This window comes from Rattus rattus, chromosome 1 (genome assembly GCF_011064425.1).
Source record: "Rattus rattus isolate New Zealand chromosome 1, Rrattus_CSIRO_v1, whole genome shotgun sequence".
Lineage (NCBI taxonomy): Eukaryota > Metazoa > Chordata > Mammalia > Rodentia > Muridae > Rattus > Rattus rattus.
The window spans coordinates 251,487,491-251,509,658 of NC_046154.1; the positions used below are offsets into that span (position 1 = coordinate 251,487,491).

The 22,168-nt window shown below is 50.6% G+C and overlaps 1 protein-coding gene across 3 annotated transcripts in view; it reads left to right on the forward strand.

The window, feature by feature from the left end:
* Positions 1 to 383: 383 nt before the first annotated feature.
* Zc3h7b (zinc finger CCCH-type containing 7B) overlaps positions 384 to 22,168 on the forward strand; it is a 47,710-nt gene continuing 25,925 nt past the window's right edge. The window contains exons 1-2 of one of the 3 annotated variants that reach the window (XM_032918344.1): positions 384 to 402; positions 21,459 to 21,517. In XM_032918344.1, the coding sequence (XP_032774235.1) occupies positions 21,465 to 21,517 (53 nt within the window). In that variant the 5' untranslated portion in view covers positions 384 to 402; positions 21,459 to 21,464. Of the gene's footprint in view, positions 403 to 527; positions 804 to 11,605; positions 11,712 to 21,458; positions 21,518 to 22,168 lie in introns of those variants that run through there. The other 2 variants (XM_032918337.1, XM_032918329.1) reach the window with 2 other exon arrangements.

Consider the following 22,168-nt stretch of genomic DNA (forward strand, 5'->3'; position numbering starts at 1 on the left):
CAGGGTTGAACCCAGTGTCTCAGAACCACAGCAAACCCCACTGCAGTGGTCCCTCAACCCACCATGATGGCCCTTCCTTGAATAAAATCAGCCAGGCTTTCTTAAACAAGTGTCACTGATTTTTTCCCCCCTTTTAACTTTCTGTACATGAAACCCCAGCCAAAGGAGATCTTGATTGAGGTCCTTATCAAAGAAAAGGAGACAACAGGACCAGTTGCTTGGAAATGTCTTCCTTTATCAAAACACCTGGAAAGCCAAGTGTGGCTTTACGCTCGATTTGGGGGGAGGAAAAAAAAAAAAAAAAAAAAAAAAAGCAGAGGTCGGTCCAGCGTCCGCCTGGAGATGCAGAACTGCCAGAAGGAAATCCCAGAAAAGGAAGGGCAGTTTTAAAAGAAAATCAAGGTGAATTCCAGGCATGAACCGTCCACTGGGAAGGGGGGCTTCCCGACTTCCCCCTCCACCCCCCCAGGTGCGCAGCCCGCGCCGCCCACCCCGGGCGCGACTAAGGCGAGGAGGAGCTGCGCTCTCTAGGACCCGAGGAGGGAGAGCTGCAGGGAGACGGAGCCTCCAGCGGGTGCTGCCGCGAGCGGCCGGCGGAGGGGCTGGAAATGAAAGTAAAGCGCTCCGGAGCCACATGGACCGAGCTGCCCGGGCGGCGGCGCCGGGAGCAGGATGCGGCCGCCCGTAATTAAATAGCATTTACTCTTATTATTACTAATAATAATAACGTAATCATACCTCTAGTCATAGCATACCATTTATCGGGCTCGGCGCAGGCCCGCGGGGAGCGCAGCCCGGCCGAGGTGAGTGCTTTGGCGCGGCGGAGCCCCGCGGGGCAGAGGCCGGGCCACCGCGTCCCCGGCGGCGCGCAAGGTTGGGGTGCGCGAGGTTGGGGCGCCGGGGCAGGGCCGGGCAGGGCCGCGCGCGGAGGAGGCGCGGGAAGCCCGGGCCAGGCCACCTGGAAAAGCGGCTTTGCAAGAATAAAGCAATAGCACCTCCATTACTATGAACTGGTTTTTTGGGGGGGGGATCTCTGCAGATTCCCGTGCCCCTGCCCCAAAGTTTCAAAGTTATTGTGTGGTCGGGCACCTGCAGCCTGGGAGACTGGGTCTCCACTGCAGCCCCCAGGGGATGTCTTGGGATTTTTCTTCAGTGGTGGTGGGGCAGTCTCCCTTGGGTCTGGAGCTTTAGGGGTGCGTGGATGTTTTGCGGATCCCACTGCAAGGAGGTGGTCCGAGGCTTGCAGTTAGGGTCCCCCTTTCCTTTTGTATTCGCTTTGAATCCGCAGTGCCTAGAGGTGGAGAGGCCGCGGCGAGGGCCGGGGACAATGGCCGGCTGATGGGTCGCCCCAGTCGGTTACAGCGGCCACGCGAGTCCGGGGATCCGGGGCCTGCGGGCCCAGCCCTGGGGGAGGGGGCGGCAGGAAAGGGGGGCGCGGTCTGGGTCGGCTGAGCAGGAGGGCATTTCCGGTCGTGGCATCCGTCACTGGGCTCAGAGGCCTCCCGGGTGGGCAGTAACCTGGCAGGGGATTCACAGGGACTGCTGGGTGCCCGGATTGTGGCGACTGAGGGGCGCCCTGGCAGGGATGGGGGCCCTGAGGAAGGGGAGCCGACCCCTCTGGCACTGCCCTCAGCGGACAGAGGGTCCTCTCTGTGATCCATAGCTCCTTTTCTTTTTATCTTAGAAACCCTCAGGTTCAGGTGTTTGTAAAGTTCCTGGGTTGAGGGTCCTTTGCAGAGACAAAGCCTCCCTCCCCCCCACACCGCAGGAGTGGGAACGCGTAGAAAGAGTTCATTCTTGACAGAACAGTATGGCTGGGTTGCCAACAGTACATTAATGAGGAAAACTAGGGGCTGGAGAGACTGGAGAGGCTGGGGCTTCAAGTCGGGGAACTGGGGGACCGCTGCAAAGTGATGGGGGATTGCGGTTTTTGGGTTTTGTTTTGTTTTTTTTTAATTTTCGCTTGTTAGCCAGGTCTTAGGTGCTTGAGCACAAGAATCAGAACCCCCAACTTCTTTGCATTCTCCAGAGTGCCTGCAGTTCATCCAGTTTGATGAAAATAGCAGAATGCAGATCCTTGAATTTTTACACAAATGCGATAATTATAGTACGTTTAGCAACTATGTTGGACATGAAATTCCAGCAGAATCTTTCCCTCTACTACCAAGACTTCTGCCACTGCTGATACAACCATACCCTCCCTGATGTCTTCATACTTCTTTCTCCCATAGAAGTCTGCTGCAAGGAACACAGGATGCTAGGCCCAAACCTGGGTGAAGCAGGTTCTAGAAGGGGGAGAGAGAGAGAGAGAGAGAGAGAGAGAGAGAGAGAGAGAGAGAGAGAGAGAGTGTGTGTGTGTGTGTTCCAAGCTGGATGTATGTGGGCTCTTCTGACAGTCCTGGCAGTTATGCCAGGTAGACATGTAGCCATCCTTGTTTTCCAGATTAGAGAATTGGGTATCTTGCTGGAAATTTACACAAGAGGGCTAGGACTCCTAACTAGTTATCTGACTCCAGAGCTCCATTTCCAGGAGGGAGATCTGAGGATGAGAGAGTGGCTTTATGGTTCTGAGGTTGCCATGATGTCTGTTTAACGGCTGGTGTGAACTATAACTAATTTAGGTAGGGCAGTTCAGAATGTGGCTTGTTGAATTTATTTATATTTAATTAATGCATTTATTTAGTTAGGCTGTGTGTGTTCAATGGGATGAGCTTGTCTTTTGGGTCTTACTTATGGGACAGTGCAATCATCAGTGGGTTTGAGACCCTTGAAATGATAAACTTTGTATAGCATTGTGTGTGTGTGTGTGTGTGTGTGTGTGTGTGTGTGTGTGTGTGTGTGTGTGTGTGCGGTAGGTCTGATACACACCTCCCAGCACTCAGGAGTTAGAGGAAAGAGAGTTGTGACTTCCAGGCCAGTTTGGGCTACCATAGTGAGACCCTGCGTCGTTTGTTTCGTTTCCTTTTTAGTTTTTCAAGATACGGTTTTCCTGTTCTGGAACTTGATTTGTAGACCAGGCTGACCTCGAACTCAGAGGTCTCCCTGCTATACCTGACTTGAAACCCTGTTTTAAAGGAAAAAAAACAAGGGTGGTGGTGGTAATGGGGTTAAGTACTCTCACAGAGGACCTGAGTTCATTTCCCAGCACCCGTGTCATACCGTCCACTACTGCCTGCAACATCAGCTTCACTCCAAAGGGTCTGACACCCTTTCTGCCTCTACTTGCACTCTCTCTGGTGTGCACATAACCACATAGATAACTAAAAACACCGTCTTAGCTAGGCTTGGTCCACACCTTTAATCCTAGCACTGGTGAGGCAGACACAGAGACAGGCAGATCTCTGAGTTCAAGACCAGTCTGGTCTACAGAGTAAGTTTCCAGAACAGCCAGGTCTACCTAGAGAAACTGTCTCAAAACAAAACAACCAATAATTCCCCACCTCCCCCAAAAAAAGACCGGAAAAAAAAGAGAAGAAAGTATGTGTGTATGTATGGCGCTTGGTGCCTGCAAAGCTTATTTATAACACTGTGTCCTCTGTCCCTCCTAGCTAGTAAACTTTGTCTTTGTCGTTAGGGTGTGTGTGTGTGTGTGTGTGTGTGTGTGTGTGTGTGTGTGTGTGTGTGTGTGTATTGGGCTGGAGAGATGGCTTGGAGTTTAAGAGCACCGTTGCTCTTCCAGAGTACTGAGGTTTGATTCCCAGCATCCAGTTGGTGAATCCCAGCAGTCCTTAACTCCACTTTCAGGATATCTGAAACCTCTTGTGGCCGCACAACATGGTACACAAGCAAAATAGCCACACACATAAAGTTTTTGTTTTTGTTTTTTTTCCTGGAGCTGGGGACCGAACCCAGGGCCTTGTGCTTGTTAGGCAAGCGCTCTACCACTGAGCTAAACCCCCAACCCATAAAGTTTTAAAAAATAAAAATTTTATCCCCATGCACTTGAGGGAGGGAGGGTACATGTGTCGCAAGTGTATGGCAATCAGAACTTGCCGGAGTCCATTCTCTCCTACCGTATGAGTCCAGGGCATCAAACTCAGGTTGTCAGACTTGGTGGCAAGCACTTTTACCCACTGCACCATCTTGCCTGTGGCGGGGTAGGTCCAGTCCTTTTCTAGATGAAGAGTGTAAGGCTTAGAGGATTGCAGATGTCCACAGGGCTCATGACTAGTTTCCTGTCGCTGAATATTCATCCTTTCCCAGAGTCCTAAGCTGCCGTGAGGCAGGTCCAGGTCTGGACTCCTTGTAGTCTGGCTGGAAATACAAAGGGAAATTCAGGAAGAAAACGGGCTGGAGAGCCTAGCCCATGAGTGGGTGCCGGGTTCAGGAAGAGACCCTGCCTCAAATGTTGGACAGTGGTAGGGAAGGACACCCCGTATTCTCCTCTGGAATGTGTGCTTGAACACAGGTGTGGCCATCCACACACATGTGCATATAGGCACATACACAATTAGTCTTTTTATTAAAAATTTATTTCATTTATTTTGTGTATATGAGTACACTGTAGCTGTTTTCAGACACACCAGAAGAAGGCATCAGATCCCATTACAGATGGTTGTGAGCCACCATGTGGTTGCTGGGATTTGAACTCAGGACCTCTGGAAGAGCAGTCAGTGCTCTTAACCACTGAGCCATCTCTCCAGCCCCACATTTAGTCTTTTAAAACTGAAACTGAGAGCTTGGGAAGAAGAGAACAAGTTCTGGGGTTAGTGTACTAAGAGGAGGCAAGATGGCCCCTGGAAATGTGGAGGAAAGTTCCCTGCAGGTGGTAGAGCCTGGGATGAAAGCAGGATGATGCTCAGCCATGGTGGAGGATACGGAAAGGAAGGCTTGGGTTTAGCCTCTGTTATATCTATGCACAGAGACTATCGTTGTCTATCTTCAAATGTTTTTCTTTAATATTTTTTAAAACTTACTTACTGTTTTGTTTCTTTCTTTCTCTTTTTTTTTTTTTTTTTCTTTTTTTCGGAGCTGGGGACCGAACCCAGGGCCCTGCGCTTGCTAGGCAAGCACTCTACCACTGAGCTAAATCCCCAACCCCTGTTTTGTTTCTTTCAAGGCGGGGTGTCTCCATGTAGCTCTGGTTGTCCTGGAACTCACTCTGTAGACCAGGCTGGCCTCGAACTCACAGAGATCCACCTGCTTCTGCCTCCCGGGTGCTGGGATTATTTTGTGACTTACATTTTATCTGATTGCAGTTTGTGAAGGGTGGGCACCTGTGGCCGTATTTTACTAAAGGAGATACTAGGGGACTCCGGGAGCACCTTACAGAACTTGAGCCCAGGCCTCTCTGACTGTTTTATCGAATGTGCTCCTGCCTCTGGTAGTAACCTTCTTCTCATGGGAACAAAAACAAAGACCAGGAAAGTAAGAAATGCCTTAACCATCGGGTTCACATGGGGAAAGGTTAGCAGGAGCCTCAAGGCCAGAGTTCTCCTGAGGTGTCCGAGTTCCCACATCCCACAGAAAAGGCTGTAGAGGGACCATACTCCTGACTGTGGAAATCTGAGCAATTCTATTCCTTAGGGGCTTTAGGGGCCTCAATTATCACCCTGGAAGAGCTTGGAGCTAGGGCACAAGACAGACAGGGACCATTAACCTGAGCTTCCGGTGGACAGGAACTGGCTCTGATCCCGCCTCTGCCTCCAGCTGTGGTGGACGTGCCAAAAGGACACATTCAGCCATTATGTTGTCAAATTGAATTATCCCCCAGTGCCGAGGAGGCAGGCTTATTTTGCCTGAGGTGGAAGGTCTTCCTAGAAGAATTTCTATGTGAATGCTTGAGAGATTGGATAAGAAAGGCCAGAGAGAGGCCATTCCGAGCAGAGACAGAGATGGATGGAAGCAGGGACAGGTAAAGCCTGAGGAACGAGTTACCTGGTACAGCCACTGTGTAGGGACAGCTATGAGTTCCAGTTGAAGTCTGGTGCTGTCACCGCAGGCCCTTTGATTGTCCGCACTTGAGTTTCCATATCTGGAAATGACCTCTGAGAACGTGTGTTTTTCTTTTCTTTTGAACTTTAAATTTTATTTTTATTTTTTAAAAGATTTATTTATTTCATGTATATGAGTACACTGCAGCTGTCTTCAGACACACCAGAAGAGGGCATCAGATCCCATTACAGATGGTTGTGAGCCACCATGTGGTTGCTGGGACTTGAACTCAGGACCTCTGGAAGAGCAGTCAGTGCTCTTAACCTCTGACCCATCTCTCCAGCCCTAAATTTTATTTTTGTTATGATTACTATTATTATTTTGTGAATTTTAAGATGGGGTCTCACTAAGTAGCCCTGCCTGGACCTGCCTATAGAGACCAAGTTAGTGTCAGTGACCCTCTGACCCTGGCTTTCAAGGGCTGGGGTTGCAGGCATGTGCTAGCATGTTCCGATGAGTCCTGAGGCTTGCTGGTGTTTGACAGTTATTCCAGAGAGCTAAGTGAGAGAGCTAGAAGGTCAGAGTTTGGGGGGTGGTTCCCTTCTTAGAGCACCTGCTGCCCTTTTAGAGGACCCAAGGTTAGATCCCACCACCCACGTTGGGAGGGTCACAACTACATGGAGCTCCAGTTCTAGGGGGTCAGTTTCTTCCTCTGGCCTCCAACTCAGGACCACATATCTACACATAGACAGATACATATACACATAACTTAAATAAAACTTTAAAAAATAGAGAAGAGGAGCCAGGAAGCGGTGGCACAGGCCTTAAGTCCCAGCACTTGAGAGGCAGAGGCAGGCGAATTTCATGAGTTCAAGGCCAGCCTGCTCTACAGAGGGAGTTCCAGGACAGCCAGGGATACAGAGACTTTGTCCTAAAGAGGGAAAGAGAGAGGGATGGGGGCGCAGGGGGGGAACTAGATGACAGAATTCCTCATTTAATCCCAGTATTTGGAGGCAGAAGTAGGTTCATCCTGGTCTACAGAGGGAGACTCTGTGTTTTTTGTTTTTTTGTTTTTAAAGTGGGTCAGAGAGAGATGGTTAGGTGATCAAGAGCATATGTTGCTCTTCCAAAGGACCTGCGTTCAAATCCCAACACTCACATCGATTGCTTGCAACTCCCTGTAACTCAGGCTCCGGGATCCAGTGCTTTTCTGGCCTCTACAGAGACCTGCACTCACACACAACCTTCACACAGACCTGCACATAGTTAAGAATAAAACTAGTCTTTTAAAGATTTGTTTCTTTACTTATTTTTAACGTGTGTTGCTGTTTTGCCTGCGCGCATGTCTGTGTGAGGGGATTGGATGCCCAGGAACTGGAGGTGCAGATGGTTGTAAGCTGTCATATGGTGCTGGAAATCAAACTTGGGTCCTCGGAAGAGCAGCCCGCGCTCCACCAATTAGCTACTCTTCAGTGCCCAAATAAAACAAATCTTTTAAAAAAAAGAAGCTAGAGGGATTTTAAAAACTTTTACTAAGGGGCTGGAGAGATGGCTCAGCAGTTAAGAGCACTGACTGCTCTCCCAGAGGTCCTGAGTTCAATTCCCAACAACCACATGGTGGTTCACAACCATCTGTAATGAGATCCGATGCCTTTTGGTGTGTCTGAAGACAGCTACAGTGTACTCATATACATAAATAAACAAACTAAAAAACCTTTTACTAATTTAGCAATACCACCCAGTAATGCCCCTGTGGCCAAGCCCAGCTTCTGAGTTTATTTAGCCCCCCGCACCCCCAAATCATCCTGTGGGTGTATGTCTTGGTTGTCCACATTTTATTGATAATAGACGAGGCCAGGCACAGAATTTAGATGGCGTTGTTAAAAAAAAAAAGTCTGCAAAGCACACTGAGTCTGTCTGCAGCAGCCATAAAGGGTGAGTGGAGAAGCCGGTGGGGTCTACGGCGTAGACCTGAGTCATGGAAGGTGGGGTGTCTGCAGGGGAGGGCACCCTGCAGCTGGAGGCTCCGTGGGCTGAAGTGATCATTCTGTCAGCTCCAGGCCAGTGTAGAGGCCAGATCCTTTAGTCCTATTTAATGGTTCATAGCAAACAGGCTCCTCTTCCTGTGACAGCACCAGCCACAGAGCTCCTTCCCACCTTATGTGGTCTGTTTCTGGGCAGGCTGGGGGATGGCTTCTGCAGGAGTTTGTTAGCACTCCTGAGAACCCTCTGGGGACGGAATACAGCATTTCTGTCTCCAGAACCCATCTTCTCTCCAGAACCTTCTGGGTGGCTTCTTCGGGGACAATTCCTGAGCCTTGTATCAGGTTGGGCTGGGAACAAGGACAGCAGCTGCCACATATTTATACAGGGCTTGGTTCTTTCTGCGCCCTCTATCATACCCACTCGACTACTCCCTGAGGGAAGTCTGTTACCATTGCTGGCCCCATTTCACAGATGAGGAGCCTGGGGCTCAGAGAGACAAGGCACACTTCCACAATTGTATAGCCGTCATAGAGCAGGAGTCATGGGCAAGCCAATAGGACTGTAGAACCCAAAGGGTTTTTTGTTTTTTGGTTTTTGGTTTTTTTTCCTGGCTTTTAAAGACAAGTTTTCTCTGCATAGCCTTTGGTGCCCTGGAATGCACTCTGTAGACCAGGCTGGCCATGAACTCAGAGATCTGCCTGCCTCTGCCTCGCCTGGCCTTGTAGGGTCTTATGTAAACCAGGGTGGTCTCAAACTTACTGTGTAGCTGAGGTCAGAGCTGAATTCCTAATTCTCCTGCCTCCATTCCAAGTGCTGGGAGAGGAGTCAGTCAGTAAAGCGCTTGCCATACCAGCTTGCGGTGTGAGCTTGATCCCTAGTACTGGGTGCAGGAGCTGGCGGAGGGCGGGGGCTAAAGGCACCTGCTGCTCAGACGTGAGAAGCTCGGCTCCCTCCAGTCACGTAACAAGCTGGCGTCCTTGCAGACTCCTGTAACGCCAGGTCTGAAGAGGATCACTGGTGCTAACTGGCATCCAGCTTAGCCAAGAATATGGGAACCTCAGGTTTAGAGAGAGACCCTGCCTCAAAGAAGCAGAGTGACAGACAAGGACACTGGACAAGTGCGTCCCTACTCCTGCCTCATCCCTACCCTACTCTTACCACCACTTCAACACCAAATCCATCCAACACCACTAACCGAACCCCAGCCCCACCCCTGACTCCAACCCCACTCCTACTTTAACCATTACCCTTACCCCAACCATAGCCCTAACACTAAGGCTAACTGTAACCCTCACCTTAATGCTATAACCCTGTTAGCTCAATTTTCCAATTGAAAACACCACAGGAGCAATTTCCTAACACATCCATCGGAGAGAGTAGGACAAACCATTATACATCTGCTAACAGTGGGAGATAGGGAGCTTCTGACACCTTCCTTCAAACACGGATGCTCTTCCGGGCAGGAGTAAAGCACCCCACAGCCACCGTGGGGGTTACTGAATTCGCACACACGTCTCTTAAAAGGTTGACGCAGTGATGCAGCCCTGTAATCTCAGCCCTGGAGGCAGAAGGATCCTGGGACTTTCTGGCAGAGTCAAGATACACACAAGATGGGTGTGCATCTCACCCTTTGAGAACCCGAAGTCTGTAATTGCCTCATACAAGATGCCATTGGATTACTTAGTCCTTTTCTCTGTCTAAGAATGAACCCCAGAACCTCTGACTGCCATTGAGCAAGTCCCCGATCCCCAGTCCAAATCTTTTTTTTTTTTTTTTTTAATTTATTAAAAGGCATGGACTTACAATGTAGCCCAGGTTGGCCTCAAGTTCTTGGTACTCCTCCTGCTTCAGCCTCTTCACTGCCCAGCCCGGTTAATTAACTTCTTATCTGTCTGGACTGGTAGCTGTTTTCTATCACCAACATTTATTCAGTCATTTATTAACTTATTTACAGCAGCGGCTGATTTCCTGTCACTAACAGTATCTTGGCAATCCTTCAAAAGATAATGTCCCTGGCTTTGAGGAGAAAACGGACGCTGTCAGTCTTCCTCGACCTCCAGAGGCTCTTGGGCTCAGAAAGGGACCAGGCAGCGTATCTGGTTCTCTGAGGTCAACAGATGTATCCTCTTGCCAGCTTGAGGTTCTGAAGTGTCAGTGTCAGGCAGCAGCCCGTCCCTGCCTGTGAGCCCCAGGGTGACGGTCCAGGCTGGGATCAACCGTCCCGGGGTTTCAGAAGTTACCCTGGAGCAGCTGTTCTCTCTCTCGTTCCATCCCATGAAGTGCTGCCCCCCCACCCCCACCCCCACACAGGTGGAGGGGCACAGAGCAGGGTGGAGCAGTGAGTCCTGCCTTCCATTCCCAACTCTGGCAGTGCACACACAAGTATGTCGCTGTTCACGGCCTCTGTCTCCCCATGTGTGCTCCAGTAATATTTGCCCTCTGTTTGGTGTGAGAATACAGAGATGGATGTCAAAAGCTGTAAAGATCAGCCGGTGTAGGCTAATGTCAAGAGTGCTTAGTAACCTCCAGAATGTTCCTTCTCCATTCTCTGCCTTAATCAAACCTGTATTAAGCCTCCTTGTGTTCTTGATTCTTCTTGTCATCTGTCTTTCGTGCAAGAGTCAAAGGGAGCTTTTTTAAGTCAGGCCCTGTCATTCCTGCTGGAAACCTTTTCTGCATTTAGGCACAACATAGTCCTGCTTGTCCAGTGGGATTTGTAGCTCTCTGGTCAAGCTGCAGCCTGTCCTCCCCCTCCCCCTTATTTGCCCCTTGTTTTCCTTGAACCTACAGAGCTTGTTTTCCTTCAAGTCGACTGCCCTCAGCTGGGCGCACGCTAGTCCTCTGTCCTTCCTCCTTCCGTGTCTCAAATGCGACGTCCTCTGAAGGGTCTCCCCTCCATCACCTACCCGATTTCCTACTTGTTCCTCACTCTTGCCTCTGCCTGTCTTGCTGGGTGGGTTTAACACCTATTATGTGAGCATGTGTGTTCATGTGTTTGCAGATCTGTGTGCTAGCGTGTGTTCATACGTGGGCATGTTCATGTGTTAGTCCTCAGGAACCATCCATCTTCTGAGGCAGGATCTCATTGTCCTGGAGCTGACCTAGGGAGCTGGAGTGGGTGGCCAGCGAACTCCAGCAACCCAGCTGCCCCTGCCTCCGCAGCTCTGACATTATAAGCATGCATCACTATGCCTAGCCTTTTAAAATTCTTTTTTTTTTTAAGATTTATTTATTTATTTTATGTATGTGAGTACACTGTAACTGTCTTCAGACACACCAGAAGAGGGCATCAGATCTCATTACAGATGGTTGTGAGCCACCATGTGGTTGCTGGGAATTGAACTCAGGACCTCTGGAAGAGCAGTCAGTGCTCTTAACCGCTGAGCCATCTCTCCAGCCCGCCTTTTGAAATTCTTAATTAATTTATGTGTGTGAACATTTTGTGAATGTCCATGCATTGGATCCTCTGGGACTGTCGTGAGCCACTGTACAGTGCTGGGATTGAACCTGGTTCTCTATAAAAGTAGCGAGTCTCTGCAAAGCTCTCCAGCCCTGTGACCAGCTTTTGAATGTGGGTTCTGGGAATCAGGCTCAGGTCCTTGTACCTTTTTAATGTACTGAACCATCTCCCCAGACCAACATGCCACCTGTTTCTCTGCCTGCTCGACTGTCGTGAAGATCTCTGAGGGCTGGGAGCTGGAGAGATGACTCAGTGGTTAAGAGCACGTATTGCTTTTGCAGAGGACCTGGTTTGAATCTCATCACCCATACGGTAGCTCACAGCCATCCATAACCCCAGTTCTGGGGGACCCAACAGACATACACGTATGCATTTAAAATCTACCTCACAGGTAAAGTAATATAAGTAAATCTTTTTAAAAAAATATCTGTGAGGTCAGGGGGTTATTAACTGTGTCCCAGTACTGGTGACAGGACATTCCCTTTCAGGTGAGCACTGTTTAATGTGGAATAAAAATAGCAAGTTGGCCATTGTTCTTACCAAAAAAAAGAGTGGGCTAGTCAAAAACTGCAAAGTCAGTGTTGTCCGAAACTTAGTACAGCAGAAAATATGTTCTGACCTGCTCTGGGGGAGACACGGGAGTCCTGCCGGGTGGACGGGAATATATGACCAGCCCCATCTTACAGATAACAGAACTCACAGACATGTCCTCAAGCAGCGTGGGACAGCGATGAATTTAGTCCCAGGGCCGATGGCCACTGTCATATCCTGCCTTCCTGTTGCGTGCTACAGGAGGTCGGAAATAAGACACTGGCATTGGGGTCTCTCTGAATGGTGACTTCTGGGCAACTCATGTTTATTTATTACTATTTATTTATTTATTTTATTTTTTCGAGACAGCGTTTCTCTGTGTAGCCCTGGCTGCCTAGGAATTTGCTCTGTAGACGAGGCGGGCCTTGAACTTGGAGATCCTCCTGCTTCTGCCTCCTGAGTGCTGGGATTAAAGTCGTGCGTCACCACCAGTGATCACCTTATGCTTCCTTACAGTTTCCGAGGGCGACCTTCCGAGGGTGACCTTCTGCTACTCTTACTTTATTTCCTTTTTAAGCTTAAATGACAGCTTTATTTAAACGTCAGGGGCTGGAGAGACAACTCAGAGGTCAAGAGCACCGCTGAATTTCCAGAGGACCCAAATTTGGTTCTCAGCACACAGGTCATTCAGATGACCCCACCGCCAGATCTGCTGCCTCCGGCCTTCTCAGGCAGCGCAACTCACCTGCACATGCCTATACACGGACACAGATACCTAAAAAATAACAATAAAAAACATAACAAGTTGTCGTGCATGGTGGTACACTCCTTTAATCCCAACACTTGGGAGGTTGGTCTCTGTGAATTCAAAGCCAGCCTGGTTTACATAGTGAGCTCCAGGCCATCTAGGAATACCTAGAGAAATCCTGTCCCAAGAAATTGAAAAAAAAAAGATGGCCGGTTTCAAAGAAAGCAGCCTGCAGGCTGCCGAGGCCTGTGGACACCATTTCGCTCTTGCTTCTTAACCTACTTTCTTGCTGGGGCCTGGGGTGGTGCCAGTAGCTTGGCCTTCCTCAGCAATACCGTGGCCTTGGGCCAGCCCCCGTCCAGTCTAAGCCTTATTGTTCTGTGAACAATGGGATGATAAATCCTACTTTTGAGGTGATTGTGGGCACAGATGATTCTTTTGCACAGAGCCTTTTGTTTCGGTCCCTTCTAGATCAGAAGCGAAAGATAGGGGATTGCAGGGAAAAACTCTTCTCCCGATGGACTTTGTGTGCGAGCGCGAGGATTCATGTGTATATGCATGCATACGTGTAGTGTGTGTACACGTGTGTTTGGGTATATGTGTTGATGTACATGTATAGTGTTCCTGTGTGCATGCAGAGGCCAGGTGACAACCTTGGGTGACATTCCTTAGGAGTCCTCTGCTTTTTCTTTTTATGTAGATGAGTGTTTGTCTGCATGTCTGCGTGTGTTTGTACCACCCGTGTGCCTGGTCACTGCTCCAGAAAAGGGGTGCCAGGTCCCCCGGAAATGGAGTGACAGGTCATTGTGTATGGGCGCCCCTATTCCAGATGGGTGCTGGGAGCCGAACCTGGATCCTTTGCTAGAGCGGCAAGTGCTATTAACCACTGAGCCATTTCTCAAGCATGCTTTTAGAGATCGGGTCCCGTTGGTTGAGCTCATTGAGAATCTGCCTATCCCACTTCCCCGACTTTGGGATTGCAAGTGTATGCCCAGCTTTTTTTATTCATGGTTCTGGGTCCCCATGCGTATAAGGCATGACTAAATATCTCTCCAGCCCTAGACTGTTCTCAGCAAGGTTTACCGGTGTGCCTCGTGTAGCTACTGTAAGTTTGAAGTGATAAACAGGAACTCTTTTTTTATCTTCAGTAACTGAGATGCGATCAGAAAGAATGCAGTGTTGCTGGCCACACACGTGTAACTCAAGGGCATGAGCACAGTGTATTGCCTGTGTTCATAGTTGGGGGGATGCTAGCTGTCAGGAGGGGTTTTCTCGGCTCCGCTCACAGTTCCTGCTGTACATCTTATTTAACATGTCAATCTGTGGAAATAAAACATGCCCCTCCCTGGCAGCCATGGGACAGGGAGGCCAGGAGTGGGCAGACATACTTCAAGGGCTATGGGGACTTATCAAGAGATATGTGCGGGCCCAGCTTGCGGGCTGGGAGGGTTGAGGAGGGTGCAGTAAAACTTTTCCTGCTCTGACTGGGGAAGCCATTGAGAACCACGGCTTCCAAGGGATGACGAAAGCTCGGGCGGCAAGGGCATGGTATGTGGCCAGCCTGCATTCCGGAGGGACTGCTGCTCTTCAGCTAAACCTGAGGTCATGTATGCATGAGGGCAGGGTGAAGACAGGCTGTGGGAGACCTGTGTCGACGGAGGAAGTGATCAAAGGGCCAACTTCCAGGATTCAAATCCCAGCTCCGTCATTTCTCACAGGGAGACCCCGGTAGGCTGTTTCACCCCTCTGTGCTTGTTTCCCCGTCTACAAAATGGGCTATAATTGTTCCTTCTTACAGAGTACTGTAAAGACTGAGGTGATATTTCAGGCTCTGTGGCAGGAGAAAGCATGAGTGATGAGTGATGGCAGCCTCCTCAGTCTTGTCCTCAGATCCTGGGCCCCTCCGACCACTGGCTCCTAAGCACTGTTTCTCTGGGCTTCTCAGAGATGAGTCAGGTGCAGCTTCGCCTTCAGGAGTCACATGACTGCATCAGCTAGGATAAGCATGGTGGGTAAAACGGGCGTAGAGCACTGAGCTTGGGTGGAGTTGGGAGAGGCTCCCTGGTTGAGGGGACACTTTGAAGCTGCACTGGCTATGGAGGAGGCTCCGTTCAGAGGAGGAAGCCTGATGATACAGCACTGCTAGCGTGTGACCTTCCAGGCCTTGCCACGGGACCAGGGGAGGTCAGGCATGCCCTGCTGTGCTGCAGACACCAACTGAAGAATGTGCACTTTGTCCTCTTGGGAAGAGTGTCGCAGGAAGTCTTACTTGTTTATTTGTTTAACTTGTCATTCTTGAGAAGTTGCAAAAATTGTACAAAAAAAAAAAAATTCACCCAGCTTCCCTTAACAGTGGCATCTTGTGTAGTTGATGTATATTATTAATACCAGAGAACCAGCCTTGGTACATCACTACACGACAGCTTATTCAGGTCTCATGACATAGTGACTGTGTGTGTGTGTGTGTGTGTGTGTGTGTGTGTGTGTGTGTGCGCGCGTGCATGTGCGTGCATGTGCCTCTGTGTGTGTGTGTGTGCATGTGTGTGTGCCTGTGTGCATGTGTGTGCGTGTGTGTGTGTGCATGTGTGTATTCAACACATGTACATTTGAGAGGGTTTGAGAAGTGGAATGACATTGGTGTATGTATTAGACAGATGTCCCTGGCCTTCAGAGTGGGAGCAAATGGTACAGGTTCACTGGTGAGACATATGATGTCCCGTGAGAGTCGTGTGGTTGGAGAGAGGGAAGCCGTGGAGGTTCTCACCACACATCAAGGGATGCTTGGGAGGTTAAAGGTCAAGGAATTGGGGTCTGGTGAGCCCCGCTGGCAGTCAGAGCTCTGACTAGGCCGAGGACAAGAATGGAGAAGACAGAGGGGGGAGGGGAGGAGATGCTGTGTTCGCTGTGGAATGTGTTTAGTGGGAAGAAGCCAAGTACAGCTGGGATGGGCATGAAGATTGTGTGGACATAGAAGTAGGGTTTTGTTGTTGTTGTCGTTGTTTAGGGGCTTTGGGTTTTGCTGTGGAGACTTGGCTGTCCTGGAACCTGCTCCGTAGACCAAGCTGGCCTCAAACAGAAGTAGGCCTTTTTTAATATTAACTTTATTTTATGTGTATGAGTGCTTTGCCTGCGTGTAGATCTGTGCACCATATGTGCGCAGTGCCCTCAAAGGTCAGAGGAGGGCGTCAGATCACCTGGGGCTGGAGTTGCAGATAGACAGCACCAAGAAGGGGCTGGGAACTGAAACCTGGTCCTCTGAAAGAGTTGTCGGCGTGCTTATCTGCTGAGCTGTCACTCCAGCCCCGCAGGCGTGGATCTTTTATTTTTTATTTTTGTTTTTTTTTTGGTTTTTTTTTGTTGTTGTTTGTTTGTTTGTTTTCCGGAGCTCGGACTGAACCCAGGGCCTTGCGCTGGCAAGGCAAGCGCTCTACCGCTGAGCTAAATCCCCAACCCCGGCGTGGGTCTTAAAAGATAAATAGGAATTGTCTGGGTGTGGGTAGTGGGTTCTAGTTATGACCCACAATGCAGAGGTCATAGATAGGCCTGGGCTGCAGACATCCAGGTGCCAGAACCCAGAAGGTGAAGCTGAAGATCTTTACTGCTGAGGACGGGGTACTTGGCAGGGGGTAGATCCTTGAGTCACCAGCATGACTCATGAGATCATGAAATACAGGAGCTTGTCTGGGGACTGCATAGACAACACGAGCACTGTCCCTTCCCTAGAGTCTCAGGAACATTGGCCTTGAGTCCTGGCCAAGAAAAGCCCACCCACAGAGACAGTGAAAGGATCCTAGAGGTGGGAGGACGCCACAGATGCCGCCCAGAGGCCAGGAAGAGGCAAGTTTGGAAAAAAAAAAAACAAACCCTCCTACCTCAGCAGCAAGGAGGTCCCCGGTTAGGAAGCCACTTGGCTAAAGGCTTGAAGTGGAATTAGGTGAGAGCTGGTTGCTGTGTTAGGGTACCGAGTAGTCAACTCTGGCTGTAACTGCAGTTGGGGCTGGGGGAGGGGCGTCAGAAGCTGGAGTTACTGTGAGCCAGGGGAGACTTGATCTTGGTGGACCAATGGACGGACGGTCCTCCTGCTGGGCCCACTTACTCAATGATAGCAAGGGTGACGGTGATGTGCATAGGTTCTAGGGCCAGGCTGCCAGGGTCGGCATCCATCATTGCGAAGGGTCAGTTAGCTTTTCTGTAGCCCTGATGTCCTCTGCAGAATGGCGGTGCTAACAGTATCTGCCTTAGAAAGCAGTTGGGGAGATCGAGGGGAGCGAGGTGCCCAGGACAGCTCCTGCCCCACGGGAGCCTCTCGGCAGGTGCAAGCACTGCTGTGAGGGTCGTCTCTTTGGGTGCAGGTCCTCTTTTATTCATTCATCTGTAAAATAGCTGGGCGGAAGAACCCATGGCCTTTCTCTCATTCTACCACCATTAGCTTAGGACCGTGAGATCTTCAGGAGGCGGGCAGCACAGTGCCTCCTGGACTAATGAACTATGTCATGGTAATTAATCTCTCATTCATTCTCGTCTCCTCCCCACCCACCCCCATTTCAGTGCTGGGATCAGAACCCAGAACCCTGACTTTGAATACTGGAGCTCTCAGGGTCCTGGTTCCCACCTGCCCCACGTCAATCATCTTACCTCGTATTTCAGATTTTGCCTGTGGGGGAGTGAAAAATCCAAACCCTGCTGAGGAAGTCATTCTGTGCCCCTTGCTGCCTAGCAGATTCCAGTTTCTAGAGAAAATGAGTTAGGGAGCGTATTCTTTCAAACGCCTCCTCTGCTGTGGCTTCTGGGAATCGAACCTGGGTCCTCTGGAAGAGCAGCCAGTGACTTCACCTTCTGAGCCATCGCCCCAGCCCTCAGTCCTGTGCTTGTTTTGTGTTATTATTGTTACTGGTGGTTTTTTGTGTTCAATGAGATAAGATCTCAGACTTCAGTTCAGCCCAGAGTCAGGCTCACTGTGTAGTAGTTTTAGTAGTTGAGCTGGCCTTAGACTCCTGGTCCTCCTGCCTCTGCTTCCAGAGCTGGGATTGTAGGCATGTGCCTCAATACCTGGCATGGAGTATATACATATGTATATGTGTATATTACTATATATACTATATACATTGTAATATAAATATATATTACTATTGTATGTGTGTGATGTGTGCATGAGTGTGTATAAACACAGGATGCATGTGCCTCAGTTGTGCAGGGGGGGGCATCTTTAAAGAATCAGTTCTCTCCTTTCACAGTGGGATCTGGGGATCCAACTCAGGTAGTCAGGATTCACATCCCACAGGTGATCGTAATGCAGAAAGCATTCTGAAATCTGTTCCTTTTTGGGGGGGGGCAGGGTCTCTATGAAGTCCTGGCTGCCCTGGACTAAGTTGAACAGGCTGGCTTCACGCTCACAGTGATCTACCTGCCTGTTTCTGAAACGCCAGGATTAAGGGGGGAGCTAGCACCCCAGCTTCAACTGGGCTCAGGTGGGGTCAGAAGAGGGATACAGTGAGGACACCCTTCTCCTTCCAGCCCCCATCCTTTTTAGCCAGGGCTCTGCCCAGTGTTACCTGGGCCACCTACAGAGCTGGGCCTCTGACCAGGTGTCAGTTTGCATCACTGTGGCTCTTAGCCACTCTGACAGCGAGGAGTGGCTGAGGGCCCGGTAAGTGTTTGTTGCTAGACCTTTCTTGTGGTAGTGCCATTAAGAGCCCAGGGAATCCTCCTTAACCAGTGCCCTACCAAACCTCTCCCTGCTATACTGTTCTGTGAGATAGTCTATTTGTCAGTTGTATTCTAAGGCCTTTATACACGGGAGACCCCTCAGTGATTCATGTAGACCCTGGGACTGAACAACTTTCCTACAGGGAATCATACCAGACAGACATCTGCCTTGGGGCTAGGGACAGATGTCAAATACCCTATCAAAGCTGAAAGGGTCTACCTCTGTCATTTTGGAAGGAAGGTCTGATGACCTGAGATCTGGTGTCCTTAGAATGGTCTCCACTTGCTGGCTGCATATCTATTTGTTTTTGTGTTTCGAGACAGTTCTCTGTGTAGCCCTGGCTGTCTTGGAACTCACTTTGTAGACCAGGCTGGCTTCGAAATCAAATATCCACCTGCCTCTGCCTCCTGAGCTCTGGGGCCACAGCCATGCCCTACCATGCCTGGCTCAGCTGCGAATCTTATGACCCATTTGAACATCGTTTCTTTATCTCTCATGACTGTAAAACCCCAGGGACACCCACCAAGATTGATGAAAAGCGGTCGGGAGCCTTGGCCCACGATGCTAGGAGAACTCGAGAGCGGGTGGTCATCCAGAAGGCTCCTGCTCAACGCTGACAAGTCTGCTCCCACTTACCCTTCAGCCGGCTGTGCTGTTGGATTCCTGTAATCTCAGCTCCTGGGAAGCAGAGACAGGAGGATCACCCAAAGCTGGAGGCCTGGCTGGTCTACATAACGAGTGTTTTGCTAGTCAGAGCTACATTGGGAGATCCATCCTAAAAAGAAATAGATAAATAAACCCGAAACAAACAACCAAACTAAAGGCCCATCTCAAACCCTCCTCCTCAGTGCCAGCTGCCACTTCAAGTGCTACCCTAGTCTGTTTGCCGCAGAAGTCTGGCTTCCGGTGCAGCCCGGGCACTGTCCGCCCGTGTCTCTAACTTAGTTGTGAGGCTGGCTGGGGTACAGAGATACCAGCTTCTCGTTTTAGATGGCTGCTGTTGAGTGAACACCCAGCAGAGGGAGTCTAATCACCCAGTGGCCTGTTGATGAAGTGCTTGCCACAAGCCAGACTCTAAAGTTGAGGATATCCCGGGTGCTGTTCTGTCTCCTGAGTCAGGAGGAGAGGGTAAGAGGCGTCACGTGGCCAGTCAGTAGAAGCGGGCAGTGAGGTGGGTAACTCCGGGCTGTGGAGATTGCGCCTCTCTCTGAAGCAGCACTTCTTGACCTCTTGGCTGATTCAGCCACCTTGGAATTGTTGCTTGAGGTGACTGTGGGCAGTGTTCGTGGTTGAATCTGCTGGATGTCAGGACTGAGGGCCGATACAAAGTGTTTCTGCCTGCTGGGGGCTTCCGGGAAGCCATGGAGGACAGGGAGGTTGGTCAGGCTGCCCTCTAATTCATTGTCCTCCTGCCTCAGCCTCTGAGTACTGGGATTACAGGCAGGCAGCACTGCTAGGGAATCTTGACTGGCTGAAGAGAGGAGACTCTTCAAACATCAAACACAGGGTCAGACAGGATCAAATGTGTGACTTTGAAAGACCCTCCCCAGGGTATACTTGGGAAGGCTGAGGGACAATGAGGGACAGTGTCTGGGGTCAGTACAGACTGGAGGTAAGGAGAGGCAGAGGCCAGTCGGTGGACGAGGTCCAACCACTGGGTGCTCAGCAGATGCGGATTGGTGGCCATGTCATATGGTGCCTGTGCTCAGACCACAGATTTCTGCCTTCCACAGCTTCCCCGGCTCAGGACTGGGCCCCACTGCATGTATCCAGTATAGCCTTGTCATCCCCGCCCAATTGTACTTGCAGGTCAAGCCTGACCCTGATCAGTCAAAGCTACCCAACTCCAGCCAACACTAGATAAGTGAGCAGTGGTAGGGCTGTTTCAAGGACTGGAGGGAGATTGGTGCTGGGCCAGGGGAGGGGAGCCTTTGCAGGGAGGCCAGGAGGGAGTATGGCAGTGCAGGCGTAGGAACTGTGGGAGTAGGCTGCAGTGCGACAAGGGGCAGAGTGGGCTGCAGGAATGAGGGGCTCACTCTGTAGACAGAGAAGCCAGAGCTATCTATCATGGCTGGCCTCTCGCCTCATTTCTGAATTACAGTCAGGTTTCTGACCCAAGAACCACATAATCTGGTGTCTTGCAAGGGGGGTGGGCAGTATGGCATCATGCATTTTCCTGTGCTGTTTGGACCGTTATCAGTGCCGGGAACTCTGCACCTATCACCTCCCAAACCGTCATGATAGCCAGTATGGCAGATCTACCATCAGCCTCATTTCCCACTTGGGACACTGAGGCCCAAAGCCATAAGAAGAGAGAGTAGCCTTTCTATAATCCCTTGATGTCAAACACACTGTTAGTGTCAGTGCCCCATAAATACATTCATTGGTTTCTCGGTGTATGGAGGGCTCCCTGGGGTGACAGTTATGTCCCCATCAGCTTAGACATCCCCCCCACCCCCACCCAAGGCCTTCCCGTCTGAGCTCCACGCCCTGGCCCAGGCACGAGGTACTCACAGAGCCCACCTTGCCTGCCTTTCTTCCTAGGCAGCCACACCAGGGCTTATAGTGACCCGAGGGGCTGCTGGTGGAAGAAAGCATTCAGTGGGTTCAAGCTTAGCCTTAGCCACCCGCCAGCTTCTGACCCAGCTGAGGTTCCCCTAGTGTGAGGGCAAGTGGGCTGCAGAGTGAGCAGGAACTCGGTGAAGATGAAGATAAACGCAGGACCCGTGGCGGGTGCCCCTCACGTAAACCGTCACCGACTATTACTTGCACTAGCTGTGTTCCTTCTCCTTGGTGGTCCTACATTTAACGGTAAAACAAGGTTTTCCTCTGAACTTGAGCCATTCCAGGCACTGCTCACGCTGTTGTGTGGTGATGGGCAGGTGGCCCATGCATACGTGTCCCTTGCCCATCAAGTTCACCACACAAAGGAGTCCGGTGGGTCACAGGTCTGTAAGATGTCAGCATAGTCCCTGGGATGGCCTGTCACTCTAAAGACGGCTTTAAACCTCTGCCGTGGAAAGATCAGGAGGGAGAGAGCCTTCTGACAGCCACAGGACAGGGTGGGGATAGCAGCTACTCCCCCATCCACCAGCCCTGTCACCCCCACGCACACATGCTGTCTGATTGATAGGTTTATGCTCTCCCTGCAGACACTGATGGAGAGGCAGAAACGGAAGGCGGACATCGAGAAGGGGCTGCAGTTCATTCAGTAAGTGGGTAGTGGGCAGGTGGGTCTGGCTCTCCTCCTCCTCCTGGCTAAGCCCTGCTCCGAGTGCACTGGGATGCGGAGAGGTGGGAAGAGCTGGGAGAGGGGCAGGTAAGGCAGAGGCCATGAGTCCACAAGTACATGTCCCTGTGCTGCCTTGCCCTGGCTGCCCCCCGGATCTTGTCTACCCTCACCCTTTTCATCTCCTGCCCCACTGAGCACCAGTTTCCCCTCCATGAGGGACCCGGAGACAAGCCCCGCCCTTCTCCCAGGCTGACAGACACGCAAGCTCTCCTGAGCCAATGCTCTCTTCCACAGGGAGCTGTGGTTGTACACACTGGAGAGAATGTGTAGCCACTGAGTGACTTGTTAGTGTCTGGTTGAGGGGTTGGCTGCTGTCACTGGACCTGGCACTGGCTGACTGAGTGTTTGCGTAGCTCAGGAGAAGGGCAGAGCCTCCCAGACTGAGGGCGCCTGAGGTGGACTCTGCATCACTCGTCCTGTGGGTCAAAGGTGGAAATTTGGTTTGATGAGGTTGTTCCAGAGTAGGTGTTAATTTCGTAGCAGCAGTCCTGTGCCAAACAGGTCACTCCTGACTTTGCCTTGGCCAGTCTGTTTTCCTCTTGTCCTTTCCTAGTGCTGCGGGCCACCTAG